At 40.4% G+C, this 27,472-nt stretch overlaps 1 protein-coding gene across 4 annotated transcripts in view; it reads left to right on the plus strand.

The window, feature by feature from the left end:
- Positions 1 to 341: 341 nt before the first annotated feature.
- The window catches only part of ntng1a (netrin g1a), a 122,393-nt gene continuing 95,262 nt past the window's right edge, over positions 342 to 27,472 (plus strand). For 3 of the 4 annotated variants that reach the window (XM_030757294.1, XM_030757295.1, XM_030757296.1), the window contains exons 1-2: positions 344 to 609; positions 14,299 to 14,945. In XM_030757294.1, coding sequence (XP_030613154.1) covers positions 14,697 to 14,945 — 249 coding nt within the window. In that variant the 5' untranslated portion in view covers positions 344 to 609; positions 14,299 to 14,696. Of the gene's footprint in view, positions 610 to 14,298; positions 14,946 to 27,472 lie in introns of all 4 variants that reach the window. The other variant, XM_030757297.1, reaches the window with a different exon arrangement.

Genomic DNA, 27,472 nt, shown 5'->3' on the forward strand with positions numbered 1-27,472 from the left:
GCCACAGAGCACTACAATAGGCTTCCCATTCAGCTGCGATGCTGCTGTTTTCAAAGTTTTAATATTCTTACATATTTAGACACTACCTTTCTTAACGGTCCGTCGCAGCCGGATTCAGACCATCCAAACACATGGAATTTTTTAATGTGATGAAACCATATTTCTGTTCACGGTCGCACTCAGCCGCTGCTCGCCGCTTCGTGGAATTAAACTTCAGGTGAAAGTCAGTTGTCAAAGCCTCGCCGCCTCATTGTGTCTGAGAGCAGTGAGCCTGGCCACTCTGCTGTCTCTGAGGCTCTTTTTTAAGGAGCTACTCCAAGTCTCTCTCTCTCGCTCTCTTTTTATAACCAGACGCTTAAAAAGATACAATTACATTTGACTTTGTGGGATTTTCTCCTGTAAAATCTCCACCTGTGTGTCCAGGTCTAAGTGACGCTGCATTGGAACAGGGAGTTCCTCTCCATTTCCCGTGAGCGGCAGGGACAAGCGGGTCGACGAGTCTGCCGTTCTTGCGCCGCGCTAAGATGTCCCGTTTTAAAGCGGATTTATTTGGCTGCAACAGGCTACATTACTGGCTCTTAACGACGGTATGAACTACTGAAGACCAAGGTGAGCGGCTCAGACAGCCGATTTCTTTTGATTTAATTGATGTCCGACCGCATAGATGGGCGCGTAAACTTTTAAAGCTTTGCTACGACGCGCGCCAAGCGGGTGACCAAAAGGTGCGTCGTGAGAAGAGAAAGTAAGGTGGCTATTTTGAGAACACATGCTTTTTTTCCCCCAGGTTCTCTTTGCTTTGCTTTTATTCAGCACGATCCTCTCCCGAGTCTGGAGATTCACTAATCAAAAGCTGCACGTTTTGTTGTACAACCAAAATGAAATCAGGTGTAGCGTAAATGCTGCTGTCCTACTACGAAAGGCCCGTTTCACACTTTCTTCGAGCAAAAAGATTGTCTTAAAATCCGGGTGTAAATCACTTGAATGCGCTGTTTAAAGGACACGTGGATGCGCTGTAGGCGCACAGAACCAAAGCAGGAAGCGTTTCCACGGCTAACTCAAAATGAATCAGTAATGCTGCGTGCCGATTTTTTTTTTTTTTTTTACTTTAAAGTTAAACCGTAAATAAGACGAACACAGTTCTCTGGCCATCATTTTTTTTTTTCTTCTCAGACTGGATGTTCAGTATTAAAGGAAGAAAAAAAAAGCCCAGCGCACGTTTCCTATGAAGTCTGTTTATGTCTTTTTCTTTCTTTCTTTCTAACAGCATCCTTGAATATTACAAGCATTGGCACAGGCCAGTTTAGGGTGGGTGGGTGGGTGGGGGCTGCCTTGGCCTTTAGAGACTGGATAGACTGTAGACACAGACTCATTCAACTGTAAGGCTGACAGGTTAACCTGTGCGCCAAGTTGACCTTATTAACGCCCCCTTTTCTCTTGCTCCTTGTGTTGAGGGGTGATAACACAAAACAACCGGGTGCAAGTTAAAAATAAATAAATACAATTATGTATTTTTTGTTTTTGTTGTTGTTGTTGTTGTAGGCCACAGATGAAGCTGAAATTAATTTAAGCCATGTCGCTTCGTCATCCAATTTATCCTAAAAGCTGCAGATCTTAAACTTCTAATGTAAAACTGTAATAAATTGATTTTAAAAAAAAATGATTTAGAAGCAAGTCATCCCATGGACTGAGTCATCCACAGTAATTGAGTTTTTAAATTTTAAAATATACACCTTCAGTGGAGCCTTCGATCTCCTTATTTATTTATTCATTTTTCAAAATCTTGATTATAATATGCCAGTCTAGCTTCAGTATACACGTATTTGGAATTCAAACAGCCCATTCAATGAGTTAATGTAGGGTACCGTTTTTCTCTACATGAGAGGGATTTTGGAACAATTACGCACCACTTTGAATTGTTACAACAAACATTACAGTTGTTTTTACTAATAAACTGGATAATGCTCCAGGACCTAGCATTTCAACACGTTCACACTGGGCTTTGCATGTGGAATCAGAAACACAAATGCAGGCTTTTCCCTCCTTTCACATGGTCGGATTTCTCTTAAATAGTAATCACCAAGAGTATGATCCCCCCTTATTTTGCCCGGATGCAATCATTCCTTTGAGACTATATTCACGCCCACAATTGTTGGATAATTTAACGCGATCAGGCGACTCGTGTGAACTAAACCATACGAGGTTCAACTACAGGCAAACCCCCTCCCTTTTGAGTTTCTAACGGGTCCCGAAAGAGGATTGTGCGTGTTGATGTCTGTGAAGAAGGGGTGGGGGTAGAAGTCGAGGTGGAGAAGGGCTGGAGGGGTGTGGAGAAAAACCATAGGTATGCGTGGGGGGCGGGGGGGGGGGGACACGCTGAGTGAGCGTCTCATCTAAGAGAGCCTCGGAGCGCATTATCTTTCCCCGTCATCTCCGTCTGTGCGGTTGGTACTGCGCCTTGCCGGGGAAACGGCCAGGAGAAGATGCGTTAATGCGAGCGGATATTCTCAGCAGCCGAGACTAATTGCTGTGATTCATGTCCCTGTTGAGTGGCTGAAACCTATTCATTGCCAGGGAGAAGGAGAGAAAGAGGAGAGTGGGGACGAGATCCGCGCAGAGATCCGCTCACAGCAGTCTTTGGAAATATAGGAAACAGATCGCAAAAAGGAGGGACGCGCGCCAGCAGGTCAAAGTTTCTTTTGCAGTAGTGGGGGTTTCCTTTTCTGTGGACATCATTGTGCTTCAGGTTTGACACCGTGATGGAATGACACTAGAAAAGAGGATGATGGACACTTTGGCACCGGAGTCTTGCTCAGAGATCCCCCCGTTTCCACCAGGCGCGGTGCTGACCGAGCCCTCAGGACGGTGATCAGTCATTTGTTTTGAAGTGGCAGGAAAATCCTCCTCTTGATTGAAACAAGAGTGAGAGATGGTGCGCACAGCGATTCCTCGGAGACTGACGTGCGTACTCATCACATTCCCGTTAAGGAGCGCATCTTAAAGAGCTTCATTCTTCATTCATGTTCATTCTGCTGCTCTGAACTTGTTGAGCGGCGTTAAAGAGCAGAGGGACTCCCAAAGAGGCACTGAAGAAATGTGAGTTTTCTATTTGTTTGTAAAGTTTACTTTTTGTGTGTGGAGGAATCATTTCTGCACTCCAGTTAATAAATTCTAACATTGTTGGAAGTTAGTGGGTCTGGCTTAGCTGATATTTTATCTCCACCAATAAACAGTTAGGGCTGGGGCAGGCAGTTGTTGGTCTTTCATTTCTAGTCAGCATGATCAAGTTTAAAGCATTTTGAGGACTTCTTAACATTTAGAAATAAGGTGCCCTTGAATTCATCCAAAACATGACATAATTTCCTCAGGTCATTTTTTTTTAGAGGCGCCCCCTTGTGGAACTTATTGCAAAATCGTTGCATATCTGTCATGGATAATTATATTACTGTCATGCTACAACCAATTAATGCATCAATGCATTGCCTGTTACATTTATAAGTGTACCGGTACGTTTGGCTTCAGTGTTGTTCACGTTTCACACGTTTGCAGTGGTAGCTTTTGGTGCGATTTAAACACGTTTCAGAGCTTAATGAGTTTGACTCCAGGCAGATAGTTCACACAGCAGTATGTGGTAGTGCAGTTATGATATTGTTTATAATAGCTATAATCTTCAAGGCTGGAATGCTTTTACCTTGAATAGTTTAATACCTAACAGTTGTTCTTTTAAGGACATGCCTTTACCCGTTGCTCTTTGGTTCGGGATGAATCCAAATTCAGACTGGAGGAACACAGTGGGAATTTGAGGTTTTGGGATTTAGAAAACCGGTTTGCACTTCACATAAAGCATCAGCTACACTTGTAGATATTAGATTTAAATGTGCAGCACTGGTTTAACAAGGAGTTGCAAATTCACCATGCTTTGTGCTTTATGTGCTTTGTCTTTATCTAAAGCTATGCAATACCCATAGGTAACCAAGAGCCAACTATTGTGTGTTCAAAGCATCTGTCACTTTAAACTGGTAACTATTCCAACCTTTTCACAATACTGTCAGCTTGAGAGAGCTACCTGGGTGAGCACATTCTTTAGAGCTAAAGTGGACATTTTGAGCATCCAGACATGTCACTGTGGTTGCAGAATAATGTGCTAGCAGCCTTTTTAGGAAAAGTGTCTTTAATAATGCATAAGGTGTTCCTGTGTCGCAAAGAGAAGCATGCTCGGTGGCGAGGAGAAGCAGAGAGAAAGAAAGGGAGGGAGGCATGAAGGCAGGGTGCCAGAGGAGTGATCTTGTCTCACTGTCTCATCGGGTGCCCCACACGCTGCTGTATATGTGGAGCCGGAGTAACTGACGCCCGAGGGTGTTCAGCTCGACTTGGGTCAGCATTGCCACAGTCACCCTGTCAAAAGTGCTGCTCCCGCACACACAGAGCACACAAGGCAGCTTGAGCAGCTCAGAGGAAGGGGGTGGGGTGGATGGAAAGAGGATGGTGGTAGATACAGCTGGCGAAGGCAAGTGAAGCACGTCTTCTTCGGCCATCAGGGACTCGAGTGCCTTTAGAGGCCTGACCTGTCTGGCTCCAGTAGATGCTTGATTCGAAGAGCGACTGCAGCCACATCCTGTTTAAGGAATGATTACCTTCGAGTTCCAGCATGGCTTTTTGATAGCCGGCACTATTCAGTTTTCACTGCATATTATCCTGTTCATTTTTCTCTTTTTCCCTGTGGGTTGAAAAGCATCTCAAAGAAGAGCAAGTGAAATACTTAGCAAATGAAAGTCAGGGTGACAGAACTTAAGGCCTGGGTTTTATTGCAGGTGTCGCAGTCAGACATTTATCACCGCAGGAGAGGAAAACAAAGCCCAGTTTACAAAAACAGCCAGATTATTTGTCTAACCCCACAGCAGAGCTTTAACTCTGAGCTCTTGTGAGTCAGCCCACTCATCTCCACCGCACAGCCGATTCATAGCTTTCAGCACTCCACCCATTTGCTACCTGTCATCATTATTAAAAGATCATAAGCCTGGCAATTGAAGGAGGCGACATTTTAAGAAGTGGAAAAAAAGTGCTAAGTGATGGACTGAGTCGGAGGCGAGCTCCGGGGATGCATTATAGGCGTGCTCACATGAACACTGCTTGTCATGTTTTCAGGGCCGTGCTCCTCTCTCCGTATGTTTATTCATGAGGACAGTGGCCCTATTGGCAGGTTGTTAACAGGCAAGATTAGGGATTCTGGAAAAAGCAGGCAGAGAAATCTGGTGAGTGGAGCGCGGAGAGCAGGCAGGAGGCTTTTTTTTTTTTTCCTTTTCTGAAGCCTAGCCAGCTTCTATCTTTATCTATCTTTCATCTGTTTCTGACTGTCTGCCATCCTGTCTTTCTCCCCTTCTCTCTCCTACGTTCTTGTTTCTCTTATAGTAAGGCACTGGTGGGGAATATGAAACAGGTGGAGTCAGAAAAGATGAAAGCAGGTAGCGACAGGACAGGAGCAGGGTCAGAAATTGCCCTTGAAAGTGCATAAAATGTGTGAAATTAAAAATGAAAGGCAGGAAAATAGCCCAAATATCAGCTGTAGGCTTGTAATTTTTCCTCCGTGCTCGGGCCTGAGCACACCCTTTGGAGCTAAAGTGGACACTTTTTTACATTTTGGGACATTACGACTCATCAAATTGGTTTATAATGCAGCAGGTGTGTAAGTACTGCCCCCTGTGGGCCACTGTAGATGGTTTGGAAGAGATTATGACCTGGTAGTTCTTTCTGGTGTGCCCTGGGAGACAAAATGGCCTCTGTTGTTCACAGAAGGACTAAAAATGCTGCCTGAAGCCGTGGAAAATGTTGGCACTACATCGTCAATAGCAGGAGAAAATACTGAGCCCACACAAACGAGTGGTCAACAAAAATTAATTCCAAATATAAGCAGAAATTAGAAAGCGGAAGAATGGGAATTAAAGTGGGACAAAGGCGCCCCAAGGCTGGATTTAGATTTAGATGTACACATTTAAGGCGATCCATAATGAAGACTATGCTCTTTCATTAGTTTATTTGATTGTATGCATGATTTACAAGAGATTCCCACATGATCAGGATTAACACGCAGTCATGCTCGTGCGCCCTTAGGGATGAAACGGAAGAGGACACCAAGGGGCGTTTCTCAGCCAGTTGGGTGAAAAGCCTGTTCTGATGGGTGGTGACCTCACCGACCAAACAACCCCGTCCCAGTCCTACCGGGCCTTGTGAAAGATTCATGTGTTTAAATATAAAAGCTTGCAGGTTGCAGCACTGGTGGGTTGATGTCTACAGTCCCCTGATGTTTCAGACAGGCTGTGAGTGCACACCTCAGGAGCTGGTCTACTGTATGTGGTTTATGACGTTGCCTAAAGAAGGCACGAGTCAATATTTTACCTGGAGTGATGAGAAGTTTTTTTTTTTAGGCAGCTTAATTTTGTGGCTTCTAAGGTTTTATCACAGTCACAGTTCTGTAAATGTCTTTTAAAGTGCCATCTCCTTAAATTTGTTTGTATCATTATGGAAACAACCGAGTGGTGACACAGCATGGGTATTCATAAGTTTTGGACATATACATATTAAGTAAAAAAAAATCCTCAGATTTAATATTTTGGGAACATTTCTTGCACTAAATGCCCGAAGTCTTTGCCTCACAGACATCAGCAGGTGCTCGACGCTCTCTCAGGTCTTCACTACAATCTCATTGAGCTCTTGTGCTGTGGAGCATCAGCTCTCAGCCAGTGGAGGATGGACCTCATCTTCACCCTGAAGTGTTCTCTGGTTTCTTTGGCCGAATGTTTAGGAAAGATGACATGTTTTTCAACTAGGTTTATAATGCATCAGTGGAACCTGAGCACTCAAACTGCTCTTGTACACCTGGCGTTCTGTCATCAGTTAAGTAATCAGTTCCACTGGAAGCCGCACCTCCATGTTTGAGAGTTGAGGTGGTGCTCTGGGCAATGAGCTGTTCAATTCTTTTCCTCCTCACGTTCTTCTTTCTACGTTTAGACAAAAGCTGATTTCTGCTCCCTCATTTCATAGAATCGTGCTTCAAATCTTTCTTTTTTTAGATGTTTATGTGAGCTGCAGGTGGCCTTTCTGTTTTTGAGGCTTACCAGGGTTTTGCATCTTGTGGCGGATCCTCTGAGGCGCTGCAAGAAGTTTTCTCTTGATTGTTGACAATGAAACTTGTGTGCGCACATCCTGGAGTACCTTCTTGAAAAGCTGTGCAGTCATGAAAGGCTTTTTCTTCAGCGTGCAAATCGTGATCTCTTCAGCCGCCCAGACTCGTGCTCTCCAGTCTACCAGGATTTCTGCGTGCCAACCCCCCACCCCCCCACCCCTGTGCAAATCTGCTTTTCAGAAAATGCGCAGACTGTTGACAAACTTCCTCATATCTGAGAGAATTTTGAGGCTCATTATCATGCACCGTCATCCCTCGACTCCTCATAGTCACTGAAAAGTCTACCTCAGTAACTCCACTCTGAGCCACACAGGAGGTTTTTTTTTTTGTGTGCTTACAGTAATATTGCTGTTAAAGAAACAAAGAAACTGTTTAATTTCAGGCACTTCAAAGACCCGTCCTGCCTCAGAGTTCCTTCAGCATTGAAGGAAAGCTTTTCAATTTAAACCCGAGATAAGGCACTTCACTTGGTGCTTTTACTTATTATATTTTAACAGAACAGAACAAAATGAATGTATAACTGCACATACGTGTACTTAAGAATCTTTAGTCGATTTCTCTTTCTAGCTTGTTCTTGTTTTTAAGCTCACTTCCACTCAAAACACATTTGTCGCTGCTTTACTAGGATGTTTGGCCTTTAGCGTATTTCACAGTATGTGTGTGTGTGTGTGTGTGTGTGTGTGTGTTGCTTTCATTTTCATTTTTTGAAAGTTTCTCTGTGCTCATTTTAACTCTCTGTTTAACCCCATTAATGTCCACAGTGGAATTTCATCATTTTCTTTAGCACTGCTGTAAAGTACAAGGCTACTGTGCAGGTTTCTTTAACTTTTTTTTTTTTTTTTTTATTAACAAAAGCACTTGTGGAAATACAGTTTCCTATGATTAAAGTTTTAAAAATGTATGCTCTTAATGACCAGAAAGACTCAAGTAAAGAATGAATTGTATAAAAAGCTTTTCCAGAGCAGAGAGAACTGATGAGACGTGTAGCTGGGGTTAGGCTATATAACTCTATTCTGATTAACAAATAATTAGTTTAAAATGATGATGGGACACGAATCTAGATGAAAGAAAGCCATTCCACAGTTCCTGATGAGTGTATGACATAAGTATGTGCAACTAAATAATCGCCAGCCCAGTTTCTTGGCATATCATGATTGTATCCAGACTGAATTTAGAAAGTTTGGGAAAAAAAAAAAAAAGATAAAAATACATCAAATGTAAGTCTGAGCATAATTCATGCTGCTCCTTGCAGAGTGCTATGTAGAGCAACATGGAGAATAACAGATGCCAAAGCAAATTATATGCTGGTACTTTGTAGGGGGGAGGCTTCTTAGAAAGCTGCGTCACAAGTGGAGCCGTGCAGTTACTGACGCTTATGATGTTACCACAGCAACTCATGCAGATTGGTTCTGGTTCTGTCTGGATGCACAAATCCGATCTGATCACTTGCAAACAAGAAAGTCAGCAGTCTGTCCTTAAGATCTGATTTGAGAAGCAAATCAGATTTGCCTGTAGTCCCGAGTCAACCGAGTGAGGAGTCGCAGGTAAAAGTAATTAGAGCACTTGGCTTTGCCTTCAGATGATTTGTGTAACATTTAAACGTTTAAAACTCACAAATCTTTAAAAATCGATTTAAAACCAATTCACTTCATGAATTCACCGTGGGCTCCCAAGCCTGGAGAAGAAAATGATGCACGCAGTTAGTGTTGCACATCTGTGGTTGTGTGAAAGTGTAATTGCTCTGTCGGTATCTTTGTGTCTCCACATCCTGAAGAAGCCAGTGTGCATTGGTTGATTTAAGTGCCTGGGCCTGGATGCTTTATGCCATTCCTTTGGTCATAGTCTTTTCCTTTTTTTCTCTTTGCAATTTATTTTGGGGTTACACGTATGGCACAGTCCCACTGCAGGCCGTGCAGATCCTCTTTTTTGTGTGTGTGTGTGTGAAATACAGAATTTTTATTAGGTATAGTCTCGACAATATCCAGCAAATTTTGCGTTTCCACCTCTAACAGAAGCTGTTTGGTGGGGGATTTTTCCTTATACTGAATACATTTGTTAATCAGCTTGGTGGCAACTGGGACAGTAAGAAATCTTGAAGTTTTTCAACTTTTGTTAATTAATTTTTTTTTTTATTGTATTATACCTTCATACACATGTGAAATAACACTTTTAAAAAGGCAGTTAAATCTCAGATGTGCTAAAAATATCCGTCTGAATGACTAGGCATTTGGGATTGAGTAATAAGCATTTCTATTGAAATAGAAAAGGCATTTTTTTTTAGAAGTTTGAAATAATAACTTTTTTTTTTCCCTGACAGCCATCCTCCCTCACACTCAACGACCTCCCGCTGTTACTTGCTCTGTGCATACGTTGCAGTATATATTCCTATACGTGGAAGAATTTCAGACTTCCTGCGAGCGAGCCTCTGATGTCCTCAGACCTTGATCGATGGTTGGAGGAAGCAGCCTGCCCTAAAATAAACCCTTTTCTCACTTAAGATGCACATCCACACTTCTTCCATCTGCTCCCCTTTTCTCTCTCTCACCTCGTCTGCTTGGGGCGACAGAGGGTTATAAGCGGGGAGTAATGAGAGGAAGGGGCTGCTGTGTCCAGGCCAGTGGAGTAATAATGACCCAGCTTTTGTGATCTCTATTGCTTGTTATCGAAGCCCTCGCCTGTGCTTGTTGTCTCATTACCCGTGACTCGAACCACTTTTTATCCAGAGGTTTGCACGTGAAGTATGCACACACACCGTTACACACATAGACACTTTCCAGCCATCTCTTTAGTCTCCTTCTTAACACGGTAATATTATGTCTCTTAATGGGAACAGGGAGCTCTGTGCCAAGAGTTCGTCTGGATAATTGGCTGTTTCCTCACCTGCTGACATCTCCCCCATTGACATTCTTACATTTTACATTTAAGGTGCTTCATTTCTTCTCCCCCTCCCTAACCTCTTCCTCCCTCCTCTGTCCTCTGACTTACAATAACCGCTCATCTTTTTTTTTTTACTGATTTTACATTGTTTTTCTCGCTCTTCTCCTGCAAAATTTCATTCCAATTTATTTCCAACCATTTACGCATTGAATTTTTCTTTTGCATTACAATGAATGCTGTGACTCGAGATATGCAAAATAATAATCAACTGGATACATTTTTTCATCTTATCATGTCCTGTTTTTAAGTATCTTGCATATACAGGTTTCCTGCCTATATCATCTGCTTTCCAGCAGTATTAATGGATATTTTTCCCACTTTGCGCCTCTGCTGCCTTGCGCCGCGTATTTGTATGCTTCTGTGGCTTTGCCCCTGACCTTGACTGTTTCTAAAAATTATGATTTACATTCAGTCAGATTGAAATGACTCCAAATGCCACAGCGTGAAACACAGAAGCATCACATATCTGCCGTACTTTGGTACAATGCATCCAATTTACATTTTAAGAGGCAAATAAAAATAGCCTTATTGCCACATTTACATGTGAAATAGAGCTAAATATGTCTTTACATTGTGCTCTGTGGACTCCCTTCATCTTCACATTTATCACTGTCTCTATTGTGTTGAGACTTGTTTAGAAGTTTTAACACATCTTTAGGCTTCAGGTAGACCATTAAATGTTAATCCAGCTTTTATATAAAGTGTATTATTTTTCACATATATCTCACACCCTCACACTACACTTCCCTTTATAATTCTGTCATAGCTTGTGCTCAGCTGCTTCTTCCTAGCACATCTTGATAATTCTGAACTTCAGATTTTATGAAACTTCTGAGAATTAAAACAAACAAACAAACAAAAAAACTCTACAGTACAGCAGCATGATCCAGTTCTACCCATAGTTTTGCCCTTACGGTTTATTTAACACTGCTGGGTTAATCTAATCTAATCATTAATTGCAATTAGCATTAATTTGCATCAGGTTTGCAATTAAAACGATCCTACCCCCACTGCCAGTGAACATCGGTGATCACTCAGACCTCATTTCGTGTCTATTAGGTCAAATTGATCAGGGATGACTACAAACTGTGTTTTGTCACTGCACACATACTCTGAGTGAGCAGCACGAAAATGGCCAGAGTCGGAAGCCTTCAGTCTCCAACTCTGGTCTCCATCAATCACTCTCAGCTGGGCTGATGTTTGAAGGCAGGAAGCAGGAAGTCTTCACATAACCCATGACCTTGGTTATCTGGCCTACTGCTGCTTATTCCTGACATACAAAGATAAATGCTGAGTTGGAGACAACTGTACTTGAAAGATGTTTTAGGTTAATAAAAAAAAAAAATCTACATTAAAAAAAAAGGGAATAAAAAGGGGAAAGAAAATGAGGCTAAAGATAGAAGAAAAAAAATGAGGCCATAGCCCAAAATGGTTGGCAGTTATAAATGGATCCTATAGACCTTATGAAGTAAATCATTGTATGTGCTGTAGGACTGTGGCTCCTGCAGTGGGTGATTCACCATCTGTGAGACTCCTTTAAAGCCTGTAAACAGTCACAAAGTAGTTGCATCGTTTTCCAGTAAACTAAAATGTGGCCACTTAATTTTTGTGGCAGTATGATTCACCCCAAAGTCAGTTAAGACAGCTATAATGAGTTGTTTAATATTAATTATGGATCAGATAACTGATAAATTTAATGTGAAGTGTGCTGGTTGTATTGACGAACCCACAGAAGAGGATACAGCCTTTCACCTTCTTTGAGCTCATTGTTTTTATTTTATGGCCTCCAGTTTTACTGTTTTGATTCATTCTGACAACTCTCATGAGCTCATCTCTTACTATGCACTTGTTACGTGAAGATGTATCAACCCTGTTTCTGGGTCAAAAGGGTCAAAGCCTCCACTACCTCGCTGAAGATATTGTTATGATGAAGTGTGATGTGTCACGTATACAGTATTTTGGAGCTCCAGGAGTCGATGAGTCATTCTCCAGTCATCATTTACTCCTGTAGTGACTTTAAAAAAGTCAGTGTAGTATGGCTTTAAGCTAAGGTTTTGAAATTACAAGGTTTACAGCCTCCAGGATCACAGAGTGCAGGATTTGATACCAAAGGTCTCTGCTGCTCATACACACACAAGCACTGTACCTGCGTAGACTGACCGTCAGTGTGTACCTGTATTGAGAACAATTTAACCCAAAAACCTCCAAAACTGCTCTTGTATTACAATGGTATCTAATGAGCTGTCACAAGCTGGCACAATAACTAGCTTAATAAATAACTATCAACTAACAAAACTTCATTAATCCTCAACAGTATTTAGTTTTTTTTTAAATCTCGCTAGAATGACCTTACACAGAACTTTGCACTTCATTTCTAGATGTCAGCTCGCTAGCAAGCTTATTGTTAACCCCTCTCAACCTCATGAGTCCAATGTTAGCTCATCAAACTGATGAGCTTGCAGCATGGTGAGCGGCCTGTTGTCTGACCATCTGCCCATAATTCAAAAGAATCGCTACTCTGGTCAGAATTTAATCAAAGTTACATGCAATAACCACACAATGGGGCTTCACCCAAACTGTGCTCAAGTCAAGGTCACATTTGTTTGTTTTTTTTCAGTGGATTTTAATTCTCATTAGTTTGTGTAATAATGCCAACCAGTGACAAGAAAACCCATCACTTTCTTTCTGTACCTCACACATTACAATAACCTGTGAATTGTGATACATTGTGAGCCAGATGAGCTAGATTTTCATGGACCCCTGCATGCTTGATTATATCAACTGGGACAAACACTCCCAGGTGAACATAGTCATAATCGGATTTTCATTAATCAGGTATATAGTTAATAATATTACCCTGTTTATTCTTTGTCCTTCATGCTCTTTATCATTCCAGCAAATGCTACATCAGCTTTATAAGTGAGTATTTTGTCAAAATGTGGCTTACCAGTGCTTCAAAGTGAAAAAAAAAATCAATCAGTCTCTGTTTGAGTACATTTAATCAAGAACTTAAACCCTTGAACTGGAAAAACAATATTTATATATTATTAATGACAACACAGACATAAAAGCCTCCCATGACTCCCTGTCGGATCATTGACTCTAGTGCTCATTATAGCCGTTAAAGTATCATAATACACCTGATGTTGCCAACTTTTATTTTTGAACTACTTTGGGGAAAACTGGTTATTCACTGCACAGCTGATTTCAGCTGTGCAAGTTCACGTTTTCACTCCCCTGTGCAGGTGACGCAGTTACTACACAGGACATAAGTTTTGTACTGCAAGATAGCATTTAGCATCTATGCACTGATAGCAATGGTGTTTATTAGTATTTGTGTTTTTATATACATGATACATAGATTTTATGAATAAGTGTTTCTATGTATTATTGCAGGGTCTCTACCTTACAATATAAAGCACCCTGAGGTGACTGTTGTCATGCTTTTGTACTATATAAATAAAACTGAATTGAATTGAATATGCACAAATGAACATGCAGTGTTAGAAATATAAAAAATGTGTGTCTGACTGTGTGTGTACAGCTATGTGGTTTTGTAAAATTTTTTAAACTTCATTTTATTGTTGTATTATGCCATAAAGCGCCTACATAAAGTGGTGCTGAACAAATAAATCTGATTTGCGCCAGTACTCTAGTACAGTATTATATTTTACAATGGATATCTAATAACTGGAATTTACATTTAGTTTAAACCATTAAGTAGTCTTTTGCAGTACTGTCCAGCATTTCTGATTAAAGCAGCACTAAGGTAAAAACTTTCCATAAATCAGCAACACATTGTATTTCTTTATGTTCTTCATGCTCTCTGACATTTCTTCCCATATATTGCTGGGTGTTTGAGTTGGTTGAAGTGTAAGGAGAGTGTAGTGGTTGTGGGAAAACTGTAACACTGTAGGCTTAATACCACTGAGTGTGATGAGGGTTTTGTGTGGAAGCAGCAGGATCCAGTTTACCCTGATGGCCTCACTTACTGATTTTCTCTGTTGTGATGGACAACCAACACCAGCATGGCACCCTTTTCTCGCACCCATCCAACTTTCTTTTCACACGTACACCTTTTACTCATGACGTGGCCCCAGCTAATGTTCTCTCACTGTCAAATTCTATTCCCATAAGTGAGGTATATTCACCCCACCTCTTCTTCTTCTCCTGTTTCTCTGCAGTGCCAGATCGTCACGCAGGACGAGGACCATGATTGACAGCCAGGCAAGCTGAGGAGACCTGCCACTCATCTTCCTATCAGCGTGTCAGAGGGCTATCTCCGTCTTGCCTCCCCCCTCTTCCTCCTCCTTCTCCTCCACCATCCTCCTCCCTCCCTCGGTCCTGTCTTATCTTCTCAATGGGCTGGTAGCCCCACCACCCCCCAAAACCTGAAAGAGACAGAAATTGTACTGAAAAACACTTCTAAAACAACCCTTGTCCCACCTAAAGGGAGTCTGGCATGCCTCCTCACTCTTCTTGAGTGAAGTGTAGTAAGTGGAAGTCGAAGAGCGATCCCTTGTTTGTACACCCTTCAGAAGGAGATACAGCTCCTTAACGAGGAGCTGAGAAAGGGCCAGTCATGCGTTTCCACTTTGCGCTGATGCTGCAAGCACTGTGGACTGGTGTTTGCCAGGCAGCCATGCAGCACTACCCTGCAGCATGGGGACATTATGATGTGTGCAAGTCCCAGGTTTATTCAGATGAAGGCTTAACCTGGGACTACATGGCCTGCCAACCCGAGGCAGCAGATATGACCCAGTACCTAAAGGTGACTCTAGATCCCCCCAACATCACTTGTGGAGACCCTCCAGAGACGTACTGTGCCCTGGTGAGTACACTGAAAAGTGAAACTTTTTTAGTTGTACGCCTAGTAGGAAAAAAAAAAGACATCCCGAGGCCGCTTTCTTATCTGTTCCTGTGTATCGAGTTGCTTCTCGGCTTGTTCAACCCCACAGCCATGACAGACACTTTCAAAAGCCTGTGTGACTCAGATACCTTACTGTGGCTGAAGAAATAGAGGTTTGTGCCCATTGACGTCATGTTCTGCTGTTTAGAGAGCTGCTTCTTGTTGTGCACTGCAAACACCGTCTGATGTGCTGTTGACACGGCAGAAAACACTGTATAATGTGACTTTTCAATGAAAACACAAGCGCTCACCTCTCTCTCCACACACAAAAGACTCATATAAAAAATATAGTTTCTTCAGTCGTTCTGCTTTCAAAGTAAAAAAAAAAAAAGAAGACGTCCCAGCTTTGCTGTTGCACCGGCGTTTGTCTTAAAGCGACACTGGGTTGGAGTGAGTGCCCTAAAAATTCAAACAATTTCTAGGTGGGTGAAATAGTGCACAGGTGGACTAAAAATATAACTGTGTGTATAAGTGGAGCATTATTGTGAGACCAAATGCACCAGCTTTTCTTTTTTTTTTTTGTTTTTCTTGAACTGAGCAGCACCTTTACACATGCAGTAAGTGTTCAGACGCAGTGGTCCGACATATTAATGAGCCACAGCGTTCCTCATGATTATTTTATTATATTACCTGCATTTGTTTTTGAGGCTGGACACAGTTGCTCTGAAGGGAAGCAAGATGTTTTCCTGTTTTAGTTTTCTCATATTGTATGTTGATCATTTTTATGATGAAGTGCACATTTTAGTGCTTTTACCTGTGTCAGGAGAACATTTTCCACATCTGCTGGATTTCTTACTGTATTTAGTTTCTATGTTATGATCAAAAATAATTTAAGGGATAGTCAGAATAATAAAACAATTAACCAATTATTTTATTTATTTTTTTTTTAATTTTGAAAATTAGATTTGAAATGCAAAGGGCATCTAATCTCAGAGCAAATTCAACAAGGAAGTGCAGAGCAAATTCTAGTGATATTTTATGGGATGAGACAGATTTTCATATTTAAAAAGTAAAATTCAGAGCAGTGATTGGTTGATTGAGTTACCCTTTCAAGTTTCTGTGATGCTGTTGATTCTGCAAATTATATTGCAATCATGAAAATTAAAAATTCCTGATGGAGCTGAAAGTGAAATGAGCGAAAAGATGCATATTAGGTCAAGTATTTAATTAGCAAACCACCCTCCTCTTTATTTCAGGTCCCTTTAGCTCTGAAACTCACAGCTGGTCGCCTCAGATTAGCGCTGAATGATGAATCCATTTTGGGCCACCGTGTGTTACCAAATCATCAAAGATTCTCTCAGAACAAATGCACTCCACAACAGCTTCAAGAGCTCTTTAGATAAATAGTGAGATGTTCCAGGAAAAGTAGTAACTTGAGGAGTATAAATAGACGCTCGCCATCAGCAGAAAGTCAGCTGAGAGGAGAGACAGAGAAACAGAGAGGGATTAACAAAACACAGATGACAAAGGCAGTGAGAATGATCAGCAGAGAAGTGAGAAGGAGTGAACATGAGGGAGACAGAGACTCGGAGGACTATGTGCAAAGCATATGACGACTGAAGAACTAATATCTCGAGTGTAGGGAGGCAAGGAGGCTCTGAAATGTGAATAATTCAGCATGTTTTGTAGCTAATGTGTTTTATTCATAGGACACATTATTCAGCCCGACATCTCTGAGGCACTTTTGAAAAATGCTGACTCCTGTGATTGGCTGACTCCAAGGTTGGTTGAAGGCAAAGTGAGTTAGAGGGCATGGGATTCCATATCTGCGAGGTTACTGTCAAAATGCAGTCACCCTCCGTTTTTCCCTTTGGGTGACTCCCTGACCTCCGACTGATCCACATCTGAGCCTGAAGTGTGTCGTAGTATTTGTGTGGCTGCAGCTATATGGTGGATAAATTGGCTTACTACTGGATGAGCAGCAGCAGCCATCCATTTCTGATCTACGTTCTATTTCTAGACTCACTGGAAGTGAGTTTGTGATTATTAATGCCAGCCTCTTAACAACAGTCTGATTATCACTTATTGAATTAGTGCAAGTTTGTGCCGTGCTGTCGCCCTCATGTCTCTGGCAGTCAGTGTGATAGGAGTATTTCAATTAAACAGGCAGTGGTTAGCTCCCACATAACCATTTCCTCTCTCTGTTGTACTGTACTGATCGCAAATCACACAAACATCAGTGAAATATGACCCCTGCTGCTTACCATGGAGTCCAATTCTCCACAATTGGTTTATGTTTACCCCAGGCAGTAACGTGGCTCCAAATCAACATTGGAACAATTATCATTGATATTTCAGCTACTCTGGTTGCCAATACGCTGCTACAATGCCAATAGTGGTTTGTATCGTAAGTCAAATCATTGCAGATCCGGGGCAATTATCATTATCCTGCATTATTGGAGAATTTCATCTCTCTGGTAATTGATTTTGTGCTTGTAGAGGCGGGTGTATTTTAAAGCCTTGTGTCTGCTTCCTGGAGTGCTAAAGGTAACAGACACCAAAGCCTGATGAGAGGAGAGCGAGACAGAAAAAGATGCAGTAGCTTGAGGGCGCACTGCTTATATGAGCGTGGTTATCTCGGGTTGCGGCCTTCATCCCAGGGTCACAGATAAGGGAAGACAACATCACACACACCACCCTCCTCAGTAAAGACTTTTTAATTCTCCTTCTAGCCCAGTGACCTTTTCCTTAGCAATAAGCTGGCATTCACTGAACTCCGGCACATGAATCTGCCATCATATGAGTTTCCACTGTCCCCTCCAGTTAGACTCAGACTGGCCTTTAAAAGCCTGGACAGCTCTCACAGCCTCACCCTGATGGTTGAGTTTGTGCAGGATTCAGGAGGGCACCTTTGAGCTCATACAAAATTAATGTGTAATCACCAAAACAGCCAGTTCTTGTGCAAAACAATTAACTTTGATGATTGTGCATTCGGAAAACCTTAAAAACATAAAAGCTACATATTTATAAAATCAGTGGAAGTAATTATGTTACATTTATACACGTCTTTGTTTTCCAGTACAGGTTGATTAAACTGAGAAGTAGCTGCTCTTCCTCTATGTCTAGCCACTGCATCGTACTGAAGGACACTCGAGGGAATTATCAGTGTTTCATTTACCTTGCTGCAGAGCTTTTGAGCTATAAAATGATCATTCAGTCTAACACACAGATTGGCTCTTCTTTGATGCACATGGCATTAAACATAAATGAATCTCCTGAGTAGGTGCAACTCCATAATTTAAACTGCGTTTGGAAACCATGCTTGTGTGTGCATTGATGTCCTTCTGCTTTCCCATGCAAGTACTGTATGCTTCTATCGGTGCCATCAATTTACAACCAGGAAGTGCTGATGAATGCTGAAACCCGAGTCCTGCAGGCCAGGACATTTCATAGCCAATCAAATCTAAATGAGGAAGCAAAGTGAATTAAGAGGTGGTGCAGTGTATGGCTTTTTCTTTTTTTTTTACCTCATTTTTGCCTTAATCAGAGGAATTTAGTACAGTGCCATAACACAGTATATCACATATGGTGTTGTAATGAATCAGGATCATTAATGAAATGACTGATTTAAGCTTTAAAATGTGAACTTTTTTTAACCTTTGTCATTTTGAAATGGGTCAGTAAATATAGCCATATCCAGAATGCTGTGTCATGTCGCATTTAGTTTGGGTTTTTTTTTTCCACTTAATTTGAAGTACGGCGCATATATATATTTATTTTTTCAATCAAAGTTAGATTATGACTTACTGTGTACATGTTGAAATCCCAGTGTAGAGAACATATATAAAAACATAATTCAAACCGATAAGTAGGCTTGCTTGCAAAGACATAAAATACAAGACTTTATTGCTTTAGTGCTTTAATCAGTCTCTGTTGTAGGATTATATTGCTATACAAAGGCCTAAAGAACAATGAAAAGACAATTCCCTCCACTGTGAATCTATAGCTCTCTTATTGATGCTCGTCAGGGAAAGCCAAAGGGTTTAGATGGTCTCTGAACACTCTTGCCCTCCTAAGAGAGCCTCATGATCCCTGCACTGAGCTCTGCAGGATCTACAAATGGTGCTGCCAATTTCCACAAGAATTGATTGGTCAGTAGTTGGTGCTTTTATATGTATTGATTTGTTATCTTGAACATAACCTGCTCAGGAGTATTTGTTTGTGCTTATGTCCAGTACTGGGAAGGCTTTGAAATGCACAAGCAAAAAAGGAAGCAACAGCATGAGAAATGTTATATTCTACTTATTTTTTTTTTTACAGAAAATAACATCCAGATGTAGCCTCATTTGTAATTTTAATTTAAGAATATGTTTTTCACTGGTAACTGATAAACATCACATTAATTGCTAACTGAAATGTGTAACCCTTACATGTAACCACTGCCTGTATTTATCTTTAGACATATTGTACCTCTTTAATTGTTACAGTGCAGAGTGTGAGTGCCTGAACCCCTGTGCTTAACACAGCAGATGGTACATGCCAGCTTAAATGTGGCTCAGATGAACAGTGGCTCTCTGGGTTGATTTTACTATAATTTAAAGATGTTTTTCTTGAACCTTGTGAGGGTTAATGTTATTTTTTTGTTTGTTTGTTTTCTTTTGGGGTTTGTATTTTTGTTAAAATGACCCCTTTTTCACATTAGAATCAGTTATTCAAAGTTGCACGTTCATCATCCTTTTCCATGAGCTTTTCTTGGTACGTTAACCAGTGAATAGAAGTCAAGGTTGTTGTGTGCCTCCATAGAATTACATTGTGGTATACAAATCTCACCTCTTTCTAAGCTGATCCCGATTAAAGGTTTCAGACAGCCGGAGCGTTTTAACTCTCCCATGCCTCAACCATCCCACTCCGTCAACAGGCTCCACGTTGACATTTCCTTGAGAAAACGAGTGCGCTGTCAGCAGCAATATGTCTCATTTCAAACTGCAACACTCAATGCAGGGGTTAGAGGAGGATGATATAGAGAGAAAAGAGGCAGCTGCTTTTTCACGGGGCTGCGGCGTTGTCTGTGCCAGTCTGTCTCATAAACAGTTTATATTGGATTTTTTTTTTTTTTTGAGGTGAGATTGCAAAAACAAGCACAAAGATAGAGTTTCTGATCTGCTGGTTGGTATTTAAAAAAGGCAGATTGTAGCAATTAAACACCAATAAAAAAAATTAAAAAATAAAATCTCCCATTCAATAAAACTGGTAGAGTATTAAGTCAGGGGGATCTATCTTTTATATTTGCCAAATAAGAGCAAAAAATGATTGCACTTTATGACAGAAGCACAAGAAATGGACAAAAGAAGCTAAAAGCAGAAAAAAAAAAATGTGGATAATCCATGAATTCTTTCAGCATAGCTTATTGTTCCGTTGTTTGATTACTGATAGCTATCTGGAGTGGCAAACAAAGCCCGAGTTATTATTTTTGTATAATTACCCAGCAGGCAATGTTTAAGCAGAATTTTTCACACATGATTTTAATCTGTGCTCAAGGGAATTCTGTCTCTTTTTGGTGATTTAATTAGCCTAATCAACCCTCAACAAACAAGTCGAGGCGAAGGTTGTACGCACTACAGCGCGTCTCCATTATTGTACTTAACTTCACACACTCTCCTTTATTAGTGCAGCATTTTTCATCATATGAGCCATAAAATACACTTTAAGTATTTCAACAAGCTCAAAGCTGCAGCCACATTACCGCAGACAGGGCTGCTAGATAGATTGTGCTGTAATTAGTAAACAGGCAGAGGCAGAGTCTGCAACAGTTTAGATGCTTGAAATTCTTCTCCTTTTTTATTTGAAGACTTTAAATTAAGACAAAACAGGCCATGTGAAGACCTCAGCTTAGGCTGAACCAAATAGTAATTAGGAGTTGTTGTTTTTTTTTTTTCTGTCATGTTATAGACGACTGAAAAAATAGATGAAACCCTGCAGTATATATAATCAATAGGTGGAGCAATCAAATTAAAAGTTGTAAGACCAGAACTTGTAGGAACTCAAATTCCAAAAATTACCAAGGGACTCACAACATGAGGTCAAACTTCACTAAAAAAAAAAAAAAAAAAAAGAATCAGGCACGAAATAAATCTGCAAACTATCAACAACATAATGCCACCCACATTGATTTTAATAACACCAAACCCCTGTTTAACACTGCAATTGATGACACAGTTTGAATATTCTCTGGTGCATGTTTTTAATGTTTGCACCATATATATTTATCTAAGTATATAAATTATGTTTTATATAGAAACTCTCAAGCGAAGTATGAATCAAATAAACAAGTTAGTGTTGTGTTAAATACATTTATTTATGTATTTGTTTAATTCCCTACTGTTTGTTCCCTACCAGAGGCATTTGGATTGCCAGTATCTCTGCTTTATGTGATCTCAAATTGCTGAAGCATGGAAAAGGACAAAATAGCTAATTTCTCCAATTATGCAGAGTAATCAGAAATTCCATCATTATTATACTGACAGCTTTGTTTTCTTTCTTTTTTTTTTCCAATATTTTTTAGAGAAACTTGTCCTTTTTTATCCTCCCGTGTATATAAACCGGGACGATATCGTTGCCATACAGTCCATCTGTCCATCCACAAACAATCTTTCCAGTCTACAGACTCCAAAGCCATAAGGAGTAGAGCCATGAAATCTGGCATGCTTTCTTTACCCTTCAATAATGTGCAACACGATATTCCTGGATGTTTAGTACTCTTTGTATTCTTTGGCTGTATTTATCTGAAGTGAGGAGTAAACAACATGGAGAATTTCAGGCTGCTCACTGAACAGCTGGCAGTAGCTAGATAGTGAGAAACTGGAAATCCCAAATTTCTAGCTAAATAGCCAGTCTGTTTATAGTAACATCAGTTCTGGGCTGTAGCCTTATTGATTAGCCTGTGATGCCAACTTCTGATTGGCTGAGCATTGTCTAACTTGCTGGCCAGGAATGACTCATGGCCATAAATAGTACAGGCTATGACTCATCATTGAGCAATATTAAAGCCATACCTACTGCTCAGCAACAACATGATTGCCTTATAATTATAGTGATGTTACACATAATGCATTGATATCAGAACATTATGTAGTATGGGTGCATAATATACTAATATTCCTGCACACACGAGTGTAACATGATGTGAATACCTTGTAAACATTAATTATATCCAGCTTATTGTTATAGATTATATAAATACAAAGACATTATGTAGTATACACCCTTGTACAAGAGTGAAGTGTACTTTCTCTAATTTTTGTGTCTGTTCTAGGATGGGGTGACCAAAAAGTATTTGTAGAAATGTTAAAGATAGTGACAGAATGTCAATCTCTTACAGCATGCTTAAATGAATTTTGATTTCATGAGTATTGTTAATATTGAAAACATATTTTTGCAGGAATATGCATTATATCTTTACTTACTTTGGCAACAATAAAAACTAACAAAATATGCAAATTGGAGAAAGAAAGAAGAAGCTGCTTTTGACTGCTCCCTGATTCACAAGGGGTCATATGAAATAAAGATGACTGTTTAGTTATTATACAGTCTAGCAGAAGGGCGCCTATTGTCTGTAGTTTTAACCTCCATATTTTATGACTTGAAACCTATATCCTGCCCACTTTTTCCCCGTGTTCTCCAAATGCAAACCTTTCAATCTTTCATTCTGTAACTTGATAAATTCAACTACCAGCATAGTGAGAATCGGTCTAATATTGTTCAACACTGCAGATAACTGTTAGACAGCCACACTGTATCTGTCTGACCAGTGTGAAGGTTATAGATACCGCAGTGAGGGAAGGATCTCATCATATTCTCTCCGACACATTCTGTGCTATAAACTTTGCATGAGCGTCGGGCACTGGCTGAATTTTTACCGTCTTCTTATTTCTTCCAAACACTCATTCTTCCAAGCCTTCAAGCCCCAATGGACTTGTCAGCCAGCCCAGACCAGGCTCAAGAGAAGTCCATTAAACAGGTGTTAGCAGAAAATCCCACTTCCTGTTATGGGCATGTTGTGGCTCAGCCTTGAATAGCAGTGCTTTTGTTTTCAATTTCAATTTCTGATGTGAATTCATTGGGTTTTGATTGTGACTATGGGTGCCACATCACCTTTGTGCTATGACCAAAGATGTTGGTCAAGTGTGGGTGCCAAAATGAGTCAGAGCATTTAAAGACACAAAGTGTGTTTGTTCTAATGTAATTATTAGAGAGCCAAAAAGCAGCATGCTACCAAAATAAGAAGAACAGTAAAACTTGTCCCACTTATCCCGACTCATTGTCTGATGTAGCCAGTTAGCCGCAGTGTAAACCTTGTATTCACACCAGACACACAAGCTAAATTAACTTACTTTGTTGTGCTTTGTATTTGTTTCAGTTTGTATTGCATGTGTGGCTTCACTTGGCAACAAACAGTACCTTCTGTAATATTTCCAAATCAGTTGCATTAGTGTTGATTTTGCTATGCTGTAATTCCCAGAAGGAGTGCATTTCCAGCCATTCTGCAAACTGTGTTGACATGTCTGAAATAATTTTCTACAAATGAGAGGTATTGTTGATATCAGAAGCTCACGGTAACCTTAATTGCAATTTCGAGGCTGCTATAAATCTTCTACAGCTTTCCAATTCTGTTTTTAATTATTACACTTATCATTTTGTGTCAGTATTTGCAGGTTTTAAAGCTCCAAAACTGCAATTTTTCTATGCATAAAATACACAGAATCAGCTGGTAAGCTTTCTGATTATTACTGTATGACTAACACATATTTTTCACCTTTTATCAGATGAAGTCTTTCACAGCCCTCCACTTAGAAATATTGAATGATACATATTATGCTCATTTCCAGCTCTAATTTTACTTTTGGGCTCTACTAGAGGAGCTTTGCATGATTCACAGTTGAAAATAATCCTTATTTATCTCATACTGGGCCTCAGTGCAGCTGCTCAGTTCATCCTCTGTCTAAAATAAGTTTCTTCCCCGTCCCTTTAAGCCAAAATTCTTCTGATTGGCTGCCTCTAACGAACAGAAGGTGTGAACAGCAGATGGGCAAGGCTTCTGAGCTCGTAGCCAGAGCTGTGTGCCTGAAATGACCATAGTAGGGATATCTGCTCTCCCTGACATCATCAAAGCCAAGAGTAGAAAAAAACTGTCTATGGCTTTTGGCTCACTGGGATTACATGTACATACACTCAGTACTTTGGCAATGTTTAATATGAGTGTCTACTACTGTAACAATAGTCATATGACAGATAATAAGGGAAAGCATAATATGCTCCCTTGAATAAGTCCACTGGATACTGTGTTGTGTTTACTGGAACACTGAAAAATCTTTACTTTCAGCACACATAACAACGGCCACCCACAAGAAATGGAAGACATTCTTTTGTTTACCAAGAATTTTAAGTAGCAGACCTGCAAATATTATTACAAACTGAGTATGTGCCTTGGGAAAACGGGAAACTTTGCAGATGTAGCAGTACTTAAGGCGGGTGTGGTTTAGTGCACAGTCCATTTTTTGTGCAGTGCATTTGTTGCTGCTATGATTACTGCTTTCTATTTGCCTTATTTTCAGTATCATCGCCCCACCACACTATTATATCACCTCCTATCATTATCACCGCATAGTTATTGTGTTTTTTTTTTTTTGGTTATACATGAATGGAAATGAGAGTACTTTTTTAAAGTGTGAAGAGGAGGAAATGTTTACTCCTACAGAGGGAGGAAAAAAAAAGTTTGGTGAAGTGAAGTTGGTGAAAAGTTGGCATGCAGACAATATCAGGCATTGCTCTGTGATGTTGTACTGTGTGAGTGTGTGACTTGTATATCTGGGCGCCATCAAGGCGTTCAGTGTTGCTTCACCGTTTACACTGCCATCGCAGGATGACAGGGGGGCCCCCTCGACTCCAGCCTCCCACAGGCTTTTCTGTTGATTTTTTTTTTTTTTTTTTTTTTAAAGTTTGGAGCAGAACATTTCCTCCTTTGCCATAAACTATGGGTGAGGAACCTCGGAGAAGCTGAAGAATGAAAAATCATTAGCTCTTTTTTAAAAAAGTGTTTAGATGTTTCGAAATCGCATGTTACACTGTGAAAGAGCAAATCAGCAAATATTCTCTGGCATTTATAAAAATGAAGTCAATAGGAACAGAGCTAATGTTTCATCTTGGGAAGTAAAAACATTATGTTTCACTCTCACTCAGCTTTGGTTTCCAGATACTGAAATGATATATTCCGAGAAAATTGTTATTGAATATAAGTCAAGGAAGGAATGATCTCTCATAGCTCAAATTTAGCCTCTGAATGTCTTATAAGTTCTCACTATTGACTACAAGTCACCCAGAAATATCACATTGTCTCACTGTTAAATGGTCACCATACTCAGAGGACCTGAGAACTAAAATGGACCGACCATCTGGGTCTTCACAGTCTGATTTCTGTGACGTGTATTTTATTCAACAGAAGCGTTTTTTTGTTTTTGATTTTTGTTTTTTTTTAACCTCCTTTTCTCTCCTATTGCTCCATGGACTCCAGATCCCTCTGGTGATAATGGGAGCTTTTGTTGCATTTCACAGTTCATCAGTTGTGGAAAATTATGGTCTGGAACATCAATACCCTGCACCCCCTTGTCCTATAGCCCCCTCCCCCAGTGCTCTGTACACGAGGGGGGTCACAGAATAGGTGGAGATACAGTGGTTGGCTTCTGGAGAAATCCGTTGACTTTTAATTGCTCTTTGACCCTCTGCTGTGGATTTCCCCTCTGAGCTCAGTTGGTTGAACACTGATTTTCTAAATATCCTCTTCCCTCTTTGGGAAATGAATAACAAATGGCATGCACGCACAGAGGCCAACAGAGAGAACTTTACAGAGCCCAAAGCATGGCATATGGTAGCATTCATATTTTGAGGCACTCATGTTTTCATTTATTTGTGTTAGGGAGTTTTAATATTAATTGCAGCAGATAAGGGGGTGTGTTCTGAATAGAGCAGTCCCAATGATCCCATCCCTCATTTTTATCCGTCGTGGGGGGTCAGATGTTCCTACAGTTGCGGCAGACGCTCTCCCTCCTCTACTCAGCATTTCAAAGCAGCAGGGCCTCCCATCCCTTATCAGCACAATGAATACCTTGTGTTGTGTGACTAGTGTATGTGTCTGCGCCTCTTTGTATCTATTTGTGTCTGTATGTACAGCCACACTTTGCTAAATTTTGAACTGCACTTCACATTGTACTGTTTCAGAGGACTTTTCAAATCTTATTTTGGGATGTATGCTCCTGTACACTATACTAATGCAAAGTGATGTCATGTGTTTAAAAAAGATACACGCAAGAACAACATGTCAGAAATGATTTATTTCCACCCCCATTGGGTTCCTCAACCAACCTCCAGCACTACCATTACACTATCATGGTAGTAGTCACAAATTAGCATATCTTGCAAATTAGCAATATCACAGTTACACTGACTGTAATGTTTAGGTGTACAATCCCAATCACAGGTGGATATGGTTAGCTGTGTTTATCAATAGAGTATATGTATCAGTGTAAAGTATCTGCACAGATGCAGAGTTAGAAACTGTAGCCACTTGCATGGGCACCCACCTGTCACTCAAAACAGCCATACCCTAGTAATGCACACCTTTTAAGCCTTTATACAATTTAACTAATGAGTGATGAAACATACAAATAACAAATACTTGAATTAACATTTCCTCATTTTTATGATAAGTGGAAGATGGATGGATGGATGGATGGATGGATGGATGGATGGATGAGGCCTCCATGCCCTTCAGTGTTAAAATACACAATTATAATGTCCCTTGCTGGAATTTTAGACACATTAAAAATGATCTGGTCTGAAAATCCATGAGATATGTTTTACCTGTGGCTGCAGAATAAACACATGCAATAAGAGGTTTTAATGCACATGACATGGAAGTCAAGTCATCTGCAAACACAAGAGGCTAATAAAATATCATCTATTCAAAATGCATTAAAGAGAATTCATTATTGTTTAACTTAGAAAAAGAAATATTCTATGCACTTTCAAAGTTTTACTTGCTTGTTTAGACTTGCCCTATAAAACATTTCTCTCTTCTCAGACAGCTTTTAGGCCAATAATGTCATTCTCCTTGTTTGAGGGAAATGTGAGTCAGTGCGCTTCACCCTGACAGGCTTTGAAAAAGACCCCTGGATTACACTGAGTGACAGATCCCAAACCATAAAATCTGTTATGTCTGGCCTGCACTGAGCATAGGGCAAACTCTAAATCAATAGCAACACTATCAGTGATGGAAATTGAATGCGGAATCTGAACGATGAGTACCCCGTCATGAACTGCATAAGAGCATTTTTCCAATGCTCGTCTCAGAGATTTTTCTCCCTGGCAGATGTGTGTACATCCGCAGCTCAGGGAACGTGTAAAGGTTGTTGGAACATATATGAAAAATGGAGCATAAAGATAGAACTCAGAGAGAT

The sequence above is a fragment of the Archocentrus centrarchus genome, chromosome 20, assembly GCF_007364275.1.
Source record: "Archocentrus centrarchus isolate MPI-CPG fArcCen1 chromosome 20, fArcCen1, whole genome shotgun sequence".
NCBI classification, from domain to species: domain Eukaryota; kingdom Metazoa; phylum Chordata; class Actinopteri; order Cichliformes; family Cichlidae; genus Archocentrus; species Archocentrus centrarchus.